This window comes from Melospiza melodia, chromosome 4, assembly GCF_035770615.1.
Source record: "Melospiza melodia melodia isolate bMelMel2 chromosome 4, bMelMel2.pri, whole genome shotgun sequence".
Lineage (NCBI taxonomy): Eukaryota > Metazoa > Chordata > Aves > Passeriformes > Passerellidae > Melospiza > Melospiza melodia.
In genome coordinates this window covers 13,721,403-13,737,565 of record NC_086197.1, presented here as the reverse complement: position 1 = coordinate 13,737,565, position 16,163 = coordinate 13,721,403, and the positions used below count along the sequence as shown (strand labels likewise).

Genomic DNA, 16,163 nt, shown 5'->3' with positions numbered 1-16,163 from the left:
ACCCAGACAGGACTTGGGGCTTCTGCCAGAGAGCTTTTACCACCTTGTGTCATATTCTTGGTAATGTATTGTTCTTCTGCACAACATACTGCAGTTTCCTTTTCAGTATTGTGTGTTCTGCTGTTCTGAGTTTGGCAGTGCTACATTCAAATGATCTTTTGACAGTTGTAAGACAAACCTGAATTTTCCTATATAAATGAGTTTGTCATTGGAGTTAGATTCTTACTGGTGCCTGAAGATCTCTCTGTCCAGGTGCTCAGCTTCTGTCTTTGCCCGTAAGGAGTTTGATTTGTGTCCTGCAGTTGCTTCTGCCAACAGTGAAATGTGGTTTAAACTGAGAAAACCAGTGGCAACTTCAGCTGAGCAAGGAGGTGTGAGTTGACTCACAAAGAAAAAGCAGTGCCGCACACTTCAGTTTCAGCCTTGCTTTGGCCATTCTGTTCTCTTCCAGGAAAAGAATCTTTATTTTTCCCCATAGATACTCACATTCTATTTCCCTGATATGCCTGGAGGCAGGAAGCAGAATTTTGCACTTTGTTTTGCAATTTAGGGCAGTCCACTGCCTAATTTGCTTTGTCAGGAATAGCCAGGATCCCAATTTGTCAGCACAGATCAATATGTTAGTTTCACACTATCATTATTTAATTTCTTTTAGAGGAAAGAAGAAATATATAATTAATTGCAGATGCGTGTTCTTTTGACTTTGTAGTTTTAAGGTTGAGCTTACATGAAAGACTCTAGTTTGTATTGTTGTATCAGGGACTCTTTCACAATAGTGACTTCAAAACTAGTCACTATTGTGAAACTAGGGGAGAAATCTAGGAATTAAATGTTTTGGTCAAATGTGAAGCAATTCTATTTGGGATGTATTAAAAATCGTGATTTCTCAGATACAGGGAATGCATTATACATGTCTTAGGTCTAGCATTTCTTTTGTATGCATTCCTGAGCATGTGTCTGTGTAGCTCAGCAACCACTGATGGTTTTAAAGTTCAATAACTTACAAATGACTGAGGCCTGTATATCATTGAGAAGATGTAATTAATTATAAAGGTTAGAAGGGCATTGGACTTAAAGCTCTGCCATTGCATGTATCTTCGTGCTTGCTCTGATTCCCCCTTTCTCCCCCTTCTCTTGACTTCAGCTAGCACACAGATTTAAATTATTTAGAATTTTAATAGTGAATTTTTGAGGCAAGCATTAGTTCCAGTACTAATGTAATGCACCGTCCGTGAGCTTGTAATCCCAGCTTTCAAAGTGCTTAATAAAAGTAGGCTAAAGCTCTCAAAACTAAGAGTCTGGAGTAGTAAGGCTTATATGTCCATATTTAGACAAGTAAGGGACTTGGCTTTCAAAAAATTGCTAACTCTCTTGAATATCCTGTGACTTGAGGCACTGCTGAAAAGAATCCTGAGCATAGTCCACAAGTTGAATGGTTTAGAAACAGAGGGAAAACTGCCTCAGGTCTGCATATGTGTGTGAGATCAGAGTTCTGGCTGCAGCCTCCATGTGCCCTTTGAAAGCATCCGAGCCAGCTGAGGTTTGAGAAGTTTTATATGTTTGTGACTTGTTCCAGTTCCCCTAATAAGTGCTGATAAATTTTTTTTTTTTAAGCCAAAAATAAAGTTATGCTTGCATGCAACCTGTATTGTCTTTTTCTTTTTTTGAAATACGATTCTATACTCGTGATATTCTCTCCCTCATGCTCATTATTAGAGGCTTGATTTTTCTTAGGCAAGGCAAGAGGTCTGGAGATCCTGCTGTTATTTTAGTTTCTGCTTCATAACTGATCTTTTGAGTAGAAGTGAACAAAATTGATTGGTTTTGTCATGTCCTGATACCCTTGAGTACCTCAAGCATCTTCTGAGTGGTGATCAGTGCCCAGGCAGGTAAAGTTTGCACAGCTGGGGTTGGCCACACTTCTGAGACCACCTGGGGTTCTGTTCCCTGCCTGTTCTCAAGGCGGTAATGGGATCAGTCTATAAATACTCCCAGCCCTTGCTATTGTCAGGACGAGCCTGGAGCTATTCAGAGCCATCTTTCCCTCAGCCTGCCTGGAGGTGTGATGCTTCTCTGCTGCTGGTTTCTTTTTCCTGAGCTGAATGGCTGCTGATCTAACTAAGCAGCTGAGGTGTTGGCTTGCAAATGTTTGGGTAATAGCTCTGAAGCAAGCTTTCAACTTTTTATTGCCTGGTTGGAGGGCTCAGGGCTGGTGTTTGATGGAGGGATTGGAATGCTGGCAAAGCCACCAGATAAGAAGCATGAAATTCTTAGCTCGGGGTTCCAGAGTCCAGCACGGGGTAGCTGAAAGCCACTCATTTCCCAGTGCTGAATTAAAGTTAAACACATGGGTTGTTTGACTAAACAACAGGGTTGCAGGCTGAAAACAGGATACTGAAGCTGTTGAAATGTGTTGTCTTTGGGAAGAATGGGAAGGTCAATTGGTCAATTTTAAGGGTGAGTTTGAGCAAGGGTATGGTTATACTGAACTGAGCCTTTCTGGAAACCTGGCATTGGTTCTTTGAAATGACTGTCAACTTCAGCCAAGACACACAAATTATTTTTAAATTATGCTTTACACTATTGCTGTATATGGTAGATAATATATATATTTTTTGAACTCTGAGGTTAGGGCATTTGCTCAACCTTAGGTTTACTTCATAATGCACAAAAGATATAATTGTTTGGTGTTTTTAATATGTTTGTCATTATCATGTTTAATCCATTTATGTTGGATAAATGACTGTGAAGTTGCTAAGAAAATGTAGTAGGGGTTTCTTTCTTCCTTGAACTTAAATTGTAGGGATTAGTGATGTACTAAGACTTTCTATGAACATAATGCACCTGTCTGCTTGAATCTCAGTGCTGAATTTTTTGTTGTACATAGTAGCAGCAAATATAGATACACATAGAGACTGCTGTGTCAAGATTAATTGCTTCTGTAATTATAAAAAAAACCCCCACGAACCTCTCTAACAGGCCCTTTTCCCATTGGCTGTGTCTCATGCTTTACAGTATTCTGAAGGATACATAGGCATGTAATTGCAGGTTTCTCCCCTCCTGATTAATTAATGCATAGGATTTACTCACTAGAAGAACAGTTTAGCACTGTGTGCATGTATTTCTGAACACAAGGTGTTTTAGGGCAGAGGATCCCAAAGCTGATCTTAGTCCATTCTGAAAGACTCTTTCTGACTTACCAATCAGAAAGACTTGTAATAATATCCTCAACTTCAGTTGTTGAAAGATTCTGTTTCCCGCAGCACTGTGGAAGTGTGTTAGAGTTTTTTAACACCTAAAACTTGCTGTAAATGAAGCAGTGGCTGCTTTGGCATCTTTCCAAGGTTTAGCATGCAGTGAGGTTTCAGCTAGCACCGACATCAATTACTGTCTTTAAAAAAAAACAAATTTGGCATAAGGTACCAAAATTCTTCTTTCATCACCAACTTCCTTCAGTTTTAGCTTTTTCAGTTTTCTAGCTCTTATTTATACCTCTTACACACCAAAATCGAGACATGGGCACAATGTGGCTTGGCAATTGCTCATTTTCACTGCATGTTCATGCATTTGTTTTCCTAAGCCTTCTCCACCCTCCCCCTCATCCTCCATCAGTCCCTGCCAAAGCCTGTCCTCTCACTCTTTGAGGAGAGCCATTGCACCACACTTTCCCTGCAATTATACATGCATTTTTCACCTTAGCTCAGGCTTCCCTCGGGCCTGAGCTGCTCTTATCTCCCTAAGACTCCAAACTGATAAGCCAGTTTAATTGGAATGGGGTGTGGTGCTTGTTTATCCTTCATTACCTTGAAAACTGGGGACATAGAATAGAAAATTAAATGAAAATGAACTAGATTACACAATAAGGGCAACTGTCATTGATAGTACCATTAAACATGCTGAGTTGCCTGTGTGAAAGCATTTTCTGCAGTGCAAGCTGATCTTAGTTATTTATTGTGATTCTGACTTTTGACCCAAAAGCCGGCAAGGCTTTTGTGTGCTTTGGCTCAAAAGTATTTTATAAGACACTGTTATTTATCTTCATGTCTTCAATAAGCTTGTTCTTAGCAAATGTGGGAGAAGGTGACAGCCCTCCTGCTCTGCATGGTCATTGCACAGTGGTCTGTTCCCAAATCTGACTCCTCCAAGTAGAGTTTCTCAAAAGAGGTTTACTCATGGTGTTCTGTTACAATTTTTCCATTTATCAGGCATTGTTGAAACATACAGCTTGTTTGTCATGGGTGTCCTCTCACTAATAGCACCAAACAGTAAATAATTAATTTCTCATCTAAGAGGTTGCAGGCCATCTGTTGATTTGCATGAAATAGCAGCATAGTTGCTGCATATCTATTTCAGTAATTTGGAGGTAATGATATGGATGGAGAATATGAGCAACATGATACGTTCTGGGAAAGGACCACTGAGTTTTCTCTGTAAACACATCTGACTTGTTCTGAAGAATAAATAGAGACATTATAAGCAGCTTCACATTTGGAGTGGAATTCTCTGCTGGTACCCAGCAGTTTGGTTAGGTCCTGTTGATAAAAACAAGAGCAGGCTCCTGGTAGTAAAGTGGTTTCAGCTTTTATTAAAAAAAAAAAAAAAAAAAAGAAAGGCCTAAAGCAAGGGGGTCCGTGGACCGAGCAGGAGCATTCCCGTCGAGGATGCCGCAACCAACACCAGCGCTGGGGATGTCCCCGATGTGGCACAGATTCAGTGGCTCAGAATCCCCTTTTAATCTTGGTTTTTGTCCCTTTGGATTGGTTTCTTTTTGGATCCTTCATTTGCATGAAGGTTTAAGGCCTTGATTGGCCCATTACAGTTCTCTCCAGGCTGGCTGGTTTCACCTGGGGCATGGTGCACTTTATTGAGGTGTATTACTCTTTTAACCCCTTTTACAATACAACAACCAAACTAACAGTACATGCTTAAGGATCTGTCAACTATTTTACAACAGTTTCTAACTGTCGGGACCCAGGACATTCCTCTGGCTGCCCTGGGTGATTCGAGACCCTGGCACGGAGTCAAAAACACCCGCGCCTTCCATTTTGGCCCATGGAAACAATCAACAACTTTGTGTGAAGATTTACAAGCCACAAGAGTTTGAGTAGAATGGTAGTTAATTTGTCACAGGGTGGAAAAGTAGAATTATGGGGATTCAAGAGGCAAGATGGAGGAGTCTGGGCATGTTCTGTCCTTCCCTTCTTCTTGTCCTCCATCTTCTGCTGGGATGGTGACACTGTTTGATTGGTTTAGGGTAGAGACAGACTGTCTAACGATAGGTATTAGAAAATTATTGTAAATAAAGTACTCATAGTTTGTAGTATAAAAAGTTGTCACCACCCCAAGGGCAGTCACTGTGCCACAACCCAACCTGCCAGACAGATCTCAGCAGGTCAGAGAAGGAATGTAATAGATAAGAAAAAATAAACAACCTTGAAAAACAGAACAAACAAATCTCAACTTCTTCAGTGGTAATGGAGCTGGGAAAAAAAAACTTTCTAATACCTCGGGGGTCAGCTCAACCACAGAAATCCATGATTTTTAACACTGTGAAATCAAGGTAGCTAGACCATGTTGTTGGGAAAGAACAGACTCAGGTTCTCTGTTTCCAGGAATGTTTCCAAGGTGTTTGTCCTGTTCCTGCAGGTGCCACCGCGCTGCTGCTCCTGGCCCGCCGGACGGACCTGAGGCGCATTTCCTTGGACACGCCGGATTTCACGGACATCGTGCTGCCGCTGGAGGACATCCGCCACGCCATCGCCATCGACTTTGACCCTCTGGAAGGGTACATCTACTGGACAGACGACGAAGTGAGAGCCATCCGCCGCTCCTTCCTGGACGGCTCGGGCAGCCAGTTCGTGGTGACGGCGCAGATCGCGCACCCCGACGGCATCGCCGTGGACTGGGTGGCGCGCAACCTCTACTGGACGGACACGGGCACGGACCGCATCGAGGTCACCAGGCTCAACGGCACCATGAGGAAAATCTTGATATCAGAGGACCTGGAAGAACCCAGAGCCATTGTGCTGGATCCCATGGTTGGGTGAGGAGCTGTTTGGGAGCATTTTTTAACATATTTGTCATGCAAAGAAGATATCTCTGTCTGCTTCTATCTAGATAGTGGTAAACTATCTACATAGTTTCTCTATCTATGTAGTGATAAACTTCTGAGCTTTCCAAATGAAAATAATGGGAATCTCTGAGGCACAAGCACTGCTGCTCTGTTTTGACCATGTGGGTAGTCACCTTATGTGTCTATATTTTATGATTTTTAAAAATATTTTTGTGGACTGAGTGAATCAGCTTGTTTATTCTAGCTAATAGCCCTGGTTATATTGTCTTGCTGAGCAGACTGGTACCGGAATTTTGTATGTTTGCATGCCAATTCTTTCTGAATGGTTTGGGCATTCTTACCTAGGTAAGGAAATACTTTTAGTTTAGGGATGTAGCTTTTTGCAGGCTGTGTGGTTTTGGGGAAGAGTAGTCCAGAAGATGCTATAAGAATATTGGAGGTTTGGATTAATGAGGTTTGTTTCCTTTGCAGGTACATGTACTGGACTGACTGGGGAGAAATCCCAAAGATTGAGAGGGCAGCATTGGATGGCTCAGACAGAATTGTGCTGGTGAACACCTCGCTTGGCTGGCCAAATGGGTTGGCACTGGATTATGCAGAAAGCAAAATATACTGGGGAGATGCCAAAACAGACAAAATAGAGGTTTGTAACTGTACCTGCATTTTTTATTCCATGAAGTTATAGAATGTAGTTTTGCTTTTCTAGGTGTTCATATTCTGATACAGCTGAAAAGGGTGATGGGATGGTGTTTGAGTTGTGCTTTTAGAAACAACTCTGTTCTTCTCAGCCTTTGTGCAAGTTACTTGCTATTCTTCCCTCATTTTTTTGTGTGTAAAATAGAAATTATATCCCTGTAGTAGAGCTGTCTTTGTAAGAATGTGTGATAAGGACTTGTTAGATAAGCAAATTCTTAGGTCATTGGGGGGAAAAGCTTTTTACTGGGATTAATGTATGTAGTTTTAAAAAAAAATCATCTTTCAGTCTTTGCACTGCTCAATTTAGAGCCTAGTAAAATATATTTTAAAGAAATAAATCTTTTTTCACATGCACTTATTTATACTTCCAGAAATCCTTTATACTTTGCATCTCCCTTGTTTAATTAGAGTTTCAGCAAGAGCATAGAGTTTCCTATTTTCTTACATGTCCAATTGAAACTTGATTTAAAAAAAAAGGACACTTTTTTCTTCTCTCCCACATTGAAAGTCTTGCATTTATTTTTGTTGTGTAACAGTTACGAAACAAATTTGGCATTTATTATCTGTTAGTCTTTGAGAAAATGGTATTGTTTAGCATTTGATCAATTTGTTGTCAAAAGCTTTTGTTGGAAGTGGAAGACCTGACTGCTACCTGGTGCTCAGGTCTGCCTGTGCTATATCCTGGTAGATTTGCCTTCCTTACGGAATTAGTTTCCTTGTTGATTCCTAATTGTTTGCAAATAACTTTTAACACTTATCATATTTGGCACAATCATTTCTTTTTCTAGACTTACAAAGTTGTTTTTACTCATTTATAACTACAAATAAGTCAAGGTGAAGTCACAGTCATGTGCTGGAAGGTCACACAACTGTTAGTTCTCCTTTAGAGCCAAAGTAACTCCAGTCCTGCAAGGTGAGTTGCGTTGAAGCACTCCCTGAGAGAGCCTGAGGGAGCAGAGTTTTCTTTGTCCTGAAAACAAGATTTATAGTCTGTAATTCACCCAATATTACACCAACTCTGTGAAAAGAGGAGAAAATAGTCTGAGGGATGTGTAGAGATTTATTTATTGAGCACTTCAGCCCTGATACTGTCTCAGCCTTGACTGTGTTTTGCAAAAGGAAAGTTAGGCATTCTTCACCCTCATGTTTGCCAGAACACTGAGATTCCTTATTCATTAATAATGATGCTATTCAGTGCTGGATCAGTTTGTGGCAGAAATTTTCATCTAGATCAGGCATGAGCTCACTGCTGCAATTCTGTCAAACTGGCTAGAACACATCATAGAATGTTTATGTCAACATTACAGTGTCTGTGGCAGGACAGAAGATATCTGATTTGGCACAAAGGTTTTTTGGGACAATTTCCATTTCATTGTTCTTAAATCAGTGTAAGCCAATAAAATGAGTTTGTTCCAGGTTGTCATGTACCATCTCTGCAGGGCACCAGAAAAGATTTATCACTCTAAGATTTCAGAATTACTAGTTATTTTTTCCTATGAGTCTCCAAGTGTTAGTTGTATTACCGCTGCTGCTTTTTATAAAAAGTTAACTCTTATCAACTTGCAGTAAATCTTGAAACAGTTGGGCTAAAACTTTTAAAGCAACAGAGAAAAAGTTCTCCCACAGTTTTTCTTTGGTGATTTTGGTTTTGTTTGAGGTTGTGGGTTTGTATTTTTTGATTCCTGAAGGTGTTCATTTAGGCATATGTGACACAGATATATAAAATTTTGCATAAGGTGGCCAACACTTCCCATACAGACACTTTTTTTTGACGGAAGATGTTGGTCCTTGTAACTAATTTTAGGTGGTGGGTGCAGAACAAGCAAAAGCTGATGTTGTAACTTGTGGAAATGATTGTAGATGTTAAAAGCTTACACATTACTAGGAAGACTGGGTAGGTTTGTGGAAGGGAATTCCACTACAGTTTAGTGGCAAATAAAATTGCCTCTGAACTACAAATCACTGAACTGTAAATTGCTGTAGAAGAAAGGAGACTTCTTGAAAAGTTTCTGTATGCATTTCAGTTATGCAGTTCTGTAAGTGTTGATTATTCTCTGAGAAAGGCTACTGGGATGGGTAGACCTTTGGATGGAACCCATACAGCCTCTCTTCTGCTTGCTGAGGCCATTCTGTCATGTTCTTCCTTAGATGCAATGTTGCTGCTTGCTAACTGCCCTTCAGAGGGGCAGAAAGGGCCGAAAATCAGTGACCCTGGTGGTGTTCAGCACACATGTTCAGTGTGGCTTCTGCAGTGAGTAAAGCATGGAAGGGCTCTGTAGGATGCAGTGGGGGTGTCTATCCAAGGGAATGGTTCAGTCTAAAGGGGATTTTATTTTTATCCACACCTGTCATGATTAAGGAATGGGGCTCCCCAGTTTAGTGCTCCCATCGAGACTCTCCAAACCACACACCTCTTGCTTCTCCCCACAGGATGGAGAGGAGAATTGGAGGCACAAAAAGCAGAGATCACTGGTTGAGATAAGAATAATTTACTGAAAACAGCGAGGAGATAAGAAAACTAACAGTAACAGCACAATAGTAATGACAGAAAGAAATGATTCATTCAGACTGTTCCTGACAAGAGAAAAAACTGGATGGCTCTCTCTGCCGTGCTTCCTCAATTTGAAGGAACCCCTTCTCCCTGAAAGAGAATCCCTTTTCCCCATTCCCAGCATGAGTTTAGGGGGTACAGAACAACCTCCAGCTCCTGGCCATGCCCCCTTCTGACTACTGCAAAAGTTAATCCTGTCCTGGCCAGAACCAGGACATGTCCTACCCCTTATTTTATACCATGTCCATCATGTATACATGTATATATACACACTCAAAGTATAGCTTTCATTTCTGTAGTCAATGGCCATCCCCCCAAGATGTCTGTTGAGTTAATTAAGTCCATGGCTGTGGGTTCTATCTGTCCCAAGTGTCTTCTAGGACAAGAGGACTCTTGTGGCATTGACTGGTTGCAAATTACATCAGGAGCTCATGACTGGTGTGTCGGGAGCAGTCCATCCTCATTGTCCATGGAGTTATGGCATGCAGCGACAGTGTCATTCAGCAACCAATATTATACAGCTCAACATCACACACAGTTCTCACCCAAAAAATAAATCCCCCTGAGGTGCCCATTTTGTTTCCACATCACCCACCAAGTGCACCCCAGTCTTGAACAAAAACAACCCCACAGATGGGTTTGCCTTTGCTTGAGGCAGAGCTGATCCAAACTGTCTTCCCTAATACATTCCTGATAGGCACCACAAGGACTTTATCCCCTTCTACAGTGGAGATTTTGATTGGGCAGGGCCAGCTGGACTGGTAGAGCCTCTGGTGTTAGCTAACCAGGTGGCCTTTGCTAAATGTGCATTCCTATCTTAATCTGTGATAGCTAAAATACTACTAACATTTCAAGTTTGCTCACACTGCCTACTCTCCAATGGCAACCAGGAATCTTGAGGAGATTTGCTGCACTTTCCATGCCCTCACCGTCCATTTTTTAATATCTGTGTAATAGAAGATGCTTTGGCCTTCAGTAAATGTTTTAAACTTATATTTGAAGAAAGGACACTGGCATAGGTGCAGCAAACAAAGGTGTTTGTGACAGGTTCCAAAGATGAAACTTGGAATTGGACATGAAGGCAACAGAATAAAATCCCTGGTCCCTGCTTTGCTTCATGTGTTTGTGTAAGGTTGAAAAGGGGGGTAAAAGCAGGAGAAATGCATTTGTGTACTTGCCTTTATTGCCTTTTTCATACATGATTTTACATACTTTGTGATTTTTCTCATTTTTCTCGCCTTTGCATGTGGGATTCCTCAGAACCCTTATTCAGTTGCAGGGGTACCAAACCGAATACCATTCTTACAAGCCACATTTCTGGTTTGTTTGTGCTACATAGGAGCTTTTATTATTTATTTTTTACCCACTGATTCATGCTATGCTGTTCTGGAGCCCCCAGACGATAATAAAGCATCAGCAGGGGTTAATGGAGACTGGTAGGGGGTACAGCAGGGAGCTTTTGTTCCCATTTTATCTGGCAGCCTGCAGCAGGCAGAAGCAGGCTGTGGCTCAACAGCTTCGTCATTTATCTCGGTCAGGTTTCACTGCTGATAAACTTCTATTGAAATGGATGGCTGCTATTGTGCTTACCAGTGGGGAAGATTCTCATTGACTTGCTACAGGTTTAAAGCATTTTCCTGCCGTGCTATGAGGTTAAAAATGTATGATCTGCTCTGTTGAATTGGTCTTGTGTTTTGCTGCTCTGGTGAACATTTGTGTTCCTGGCACGTACACTACCTGTTTTAAAGCATAGGTTGGATTTTTAAATGGTCAGCAAAGCTGGTATTGATAAAGCAATTAGAAATGGCTGCCTGCATGTGTGGCTGTGTGTGTTAAGGGGAAGTCATGATGATATGGCTGATTTCTCATAGTTTTTCAATCTCTGCTTCGTTTTTCTTTATTCATCCTCTTGTATTCTCCATTCTCAGAGCCGGAGATGGCGCCCACTAACACCTACTAGTGGTGAGTGTAGAGAAAGGATGTCCCTCCTGCTCAGATCCAACCTTTATCTGGTGGTTTTTAAGTGCAGCTCCAACTTGAAGTGTTTGTGCATTCCCAAATCTATTAGCTGTGCCTGGCATTACTGTCTGTAATCCTCATGATTAATATGGAAAGTACTACATCCTGCTGTTTTTCAGCCTAAGTACACACCAGTGTTCAGAACTCAGCCTTGCTGGACAACAGAAAAGCAGATGCTGCTAAGACTTTATAGAGCACAGAAATCTTGAACAGAGAGGACATTTTTGTCTTTGACCTAGAAGCTAATAGTCTGGCATGTAGAGAATGCTCCAATTCATATTTTAATCCTGAAATTGCAGGGCTATATTTTCCTCCGATGACAACTCCCTCAATTTTACTGCCACCCTAATAAGGAAATTTTGTTTTCTAAGTATACACCAATTATTTTCTGACTGGGAATTTTTTGTCTCATACCATTATTCTTTGTGCTGTGAAATGCTGATGACTTGCAAGCCTGGTTACTGATCCTACCCCATCCAGCCTACTTGAAGCACAGGTTTGAAAATTGAGAAGCAAAATCCATTATATTCCTAGTCCTTGAACACAACTGCTTTTGTGTACTTGCATTAAACTTTTGCAGGTATGAGAAGTAAGGTAGTTGAAACAAATACCTGAAGTTGCTTTTGCTGTTTACTTTTGCTTTGCACTTGGGAATTTCATTCAACAAAAAACAAGTATGTACTGTAGAGCGTAGGGACAGATCCCTGTACTCCATCCCAGTGTCAGAAATTTAAAACTTACTTTGTTGGGGTATTTCCAGCTATTTCTTAACACCTACTAAGCCTGTAGTAAGAAAAAATATAGATTTTTGAAATTAGTAGTAGAGTAAGGATTTATTAAAAAAAAAACCCAAACCAGTATTAGTTTATACTTGGTGTAGTTTGCATTTGACAGGTTTCTTTTGAACTTCTGAATGAAATTTTGTGAAGTTGACCAAGATAGTAAAACTTTATTAAAAAGCAAACAAATGGCAGCCACAGACAACTTATTAGTAAGGTCTCCTGGCTGTTGCAGAGCTGAATATAAGGATTTGAATGGTCCCTTGTCATGGACTCCTATGCTGAGTTAGGACCTAACTGGTAAGCTTGTTACTATTTCTTTTAAAAAATCTCTTTTTTTGCTTTGACTTTTGAACATGGGGCTACAGAATTATCACTTAGAGATGTACCTTTTCACAGAATCATAGAGTTGTGAGGGTTGGAAGGGACCTCTAGAGATCATTTAGTCAACCGCCAGTGTTTTAATGCAAAAATAAAAAACATTTAAAACATCCATGCTAGTTTCAAATTTGGAACAATAAAAGTTAACTTTTTATTACTTTTGATTAATTGGGATTACCCAAACAAAATTCAGATGTGAAAAGTATGATGATTGAGACTGAGACCTTACATTGCAAGCCACTTCTGCTGAGGAGTTCTCCAAGAAGTCCTGAGGGAATCTGTTATCCCAGGCTGTTGTGCTTCATGGGACAGGGAGAAGTTCCTACCAAAGAGGCTTCTGAGGGAAGCTTTTGGGGAAATGGAGCCAGAACTCCTGCCCAAGAGTAACTTGACCCTCTGATCTGAGTACCAAACATGGTATTTTTCTAAGTGAAATTACTGCCCTAAAAATTATGTGGAAAAGATTTTTTGGCATTCAGTTTTCAAATAGTTCTTCTGTCACAGATCTGCAGTTCATCCTGAAATCTGTAATTTCAGCTCATGAGATGTAGACACATTCAGCTCATTTAAATTCCTTTATGAAAATGTTGGAAATCAGCACTTCCACACTATAAATGTTTAGAATAGATTAGATGAGTCCTACTCTAAAAGCACTGGTTTTTTTCCTGTTACCTCTAAGGAGAGCCTGGAATCACCATGTCAGAGGCAAGTACCCATGCTTGAGACACATTTGAGCAGAAAGTTGTGCTGACTGGCTCACACTGGGAATTGAGAGACATTTCTCACAACCTTTGCTAAAAGATGAGCAGTGCTGGTTTGCTGCTGATAGCTCTGAAAGCCTCATGGTCCCCATGGCCCAGCATGCAGCTGATTGGAGTATAACTGTTGGATCTACATTTATATGTCATGGATGCTTCCCAGATTTTTCACATTGGAGTTAGGAAATTGTATTTTGGTTTACCCAGCTGTCTCACCTAGAAAGCAACAAGCCTCTGCTAGCAGCCAGTATCAGTTACCTAAGGCAAAACACTGAAATCCCTCCAACCAACCCAACCAGAGTCATCAGCTCAGCTGAGTCTGCCATCAGATATTTTATGGCAAGCTGGGGAGCAATGTGAAGAGATACTGAGCTATTGTCTGTGTTTCTGATTCAGCTGAGTTCTGTTTGTCTGTCCACTATCATCCCTTAGTCTCCGAAATTCTGGCTTTGTTTTTTTCCCCTTTTCACAAGCTGAGTTGCATTAGTGTGCAAAACCTGGTACTGATCTTGGACCTGGGCTTCTTTGGAAGTATTCACCTCCAATCACTCTCAATAATGATTTAGCTTTTTCACACAGGCTTCTTACTTTGCTGGGAGATTTTGTAGTCTTAACCTGAACATCTTTTCTGGTACCATGCATCATCTTGTAGTGTGGCAAAGAGCCTGTGGAAAAAGGTGGAAAACCAAGCTCTTGGACATGCAAGACCCTTGGAATCAAAGTGATTTAGGGAATAGGAGCAACTGAATCAGCTTGAAAGCTTACTGCCACCAAAGGTGAAAACTGTCCCATAACTGGCTGAGTCTCTCACTGCACTATTGCCTGAGCAACTTGGACTTGGTAAAACAGTAGAAAACTTTCAACATTTTTTCCCCTCTATGAAAAAACAATTATAGTCACTTATTAAAGAGTCTGGAAAACATCAGGATAGAGAACAAATGAAAAATAAGTTTCTGGGGCAAGGCATTGAAGGAAAGAACCTTGGGAAAGAAGAGCACAGAGGCTTTTGCCCACATGCAAGAGCATCAGGAGTTGCTGTGCTGAGCTTGTAAAACTGTTCCCCCAAACCCACTGTGAGGTTTCAGGTTGGGCTTGGCTGGTCTGGTTTACATTCTCCAGAGTGTTTTGTGCAGCTGCCCACAGGTATTAGTTGCTAAATAGTAAGTTGCAAAATGCAGTCATTAATTTTCTTTGTTGCCCCCACAGCCTATGGCCAGGTAACAGAACACTCCCTGACTGCTGCCTCTCCACCCTATGGATTACATACCAAAATTAATCTCTGTAGTAAAGTGGTTTTAGTCACCTGTTTTACCACTGAATCTTTTCAGAGGAGCTCCTTCTCTCTTCTCATCTTATTTGTAATTTTGGCTCATTTTTTTGTGTTGGCCTGTTCTTTACAAATGCAGGGATTCTTTTGTATTGCATGTGATTGCCTAGATGTCATCTGTGATTGTCACAATGGTTCTAAAATCTTTTCCTTGCCTACTTGTAACTTTACCTGACTTTAACCATTTCTTTAAAAACTGAACCATTTGTTTCTAAAACATTTCTGCTGTTGGCATTGGTCAGTGAACTAAGGAGTTCGTCCTATTGTGAAAGAAATTAGTTAACAGAGTGTGTGTAGCCTGATAGAAAGGGTATTTATGAAGTTATCTCTGGACTGTTTGTACATATTCATCTTCATGGCAGTCCTATTAGGATATTATCCATGGTCAGAAAAAATATATTTTGAATTCTTTGGAAAAATTGTTGGAGCTCTAAAGGAAACTGAGGGTGCTGAGGAACTGTTAAATTAGGAATTGTTAACAGCTATTATAAAATAATTAACAGTAAGAAATCATGGACTTGGCTGGAGGCATTTGGTTTCTGAAGCAAATCCAAAGGGTTCCAGGGATCCCTTCTGCTGATTTTCTGCTGATTCCTCAGCATTTCACCACAATGAAGAGAGGACTTCCCATTTCATTCCTTAATGTTTTAAAATTGAGGAGGAATGCTGTTAATAGTAAATAAATGACAATGACAGAATGATTTCTTCAAACTGAGTTGAAAGCTTCAGTTGTTCACTTAAAGAGAGTATAGTTAATCAAGACTTTTTTGATTAATAAAATTGGAAATTTAGACAAGATATCTCTTTGTTTCTCTCTTAGAGCAGCTGTTTTGCAGTAAATACATGTGTTAATTATATGATATTGCTGCAGTCATAACAGTGAAATCATTCCAGTCTGTCTTAGAGAAGTTGAAAATACATTGTTCTTAAACCCAGTCCAAAAAATGCAAATATAATGATTATAAGGCATTCCAGCTATCTTTTAGAGTTATTTTTAAGAGAGATGCTGCTCAAATTTCTTTAACCAAATAAATCTTATTTATGTAGTGTTTGTTATGCCAAGGGTTCAGAAGTCTTTCTAATTCCTTTTCCTTCCAGAAGAAAGGTGAATGCTACAATTGCATCCTTCCTGTGACTCAGTGGGGGAAGATGCTTTCCAGCTGTGATGCCTGATAAAAATGTTGTAGAGCTGGGGCAGTGATGGCAGTAGTACTTGAGCAGAGCAGTTGAGGTCCTGCATATTAACTGAGGTCTTCTGGCCTCTCTGATGATGAGTAAGGTGGTGCTGGTAAAGATGCTGAAGTTCAGAAATCAGTAATGGCTGAGGTATTTGTCCAAAAGCAGGCTGTTGATTTCAAAAATCAGGGCTTGGGTTCAAGTATCTGAAATTAGAGGAGCATATGGATTTTACTGGAAGAGTTGTTCGTTTTGGATTTTTGTTTTACTGATGTGTGTCTGTGAAAGAAATAATGTTTTGGCAACATCTTGTAGTGTAGCTGGGGACTTACAGTCCATCACAGAGGCCTATTCCATGCTCATAAGTAATCTATTTTTTGAACATAGTGTTACCAGGTGTTGT

The 16,163-nt window shown here is 40.5% G+C and overlaps 1 protein-coding gene across 3 annotated transcripts in view; it reads left to right on the top strand.

Annotated features, from left to right (window-relative positions):
- The window catches only part of LRP6 (LDL receptor related protein 6), a 116,035-nt gene that overhangs the window by 59,655 nt on the left and 40,217 nt on the right, over positions 1-16,163 (top strand). For all 3 annotated transcript variants that reach the window (XM_063153962.1, XM_063153961.1, XM_063153960.1), the window contains 2 exons: positions 5,647-6,043; positions 6,545-6,716. In XM_063153962.1, coding sequence (XP_063010032.1) covers positions 5,647-6,043; positions 6,545-6,716 — 569 coding nt within the window. The remainder of the gene's footprint in view (positions 1-5,646; positions 6,044-6,544; positions 6,717-16,163) is intronic.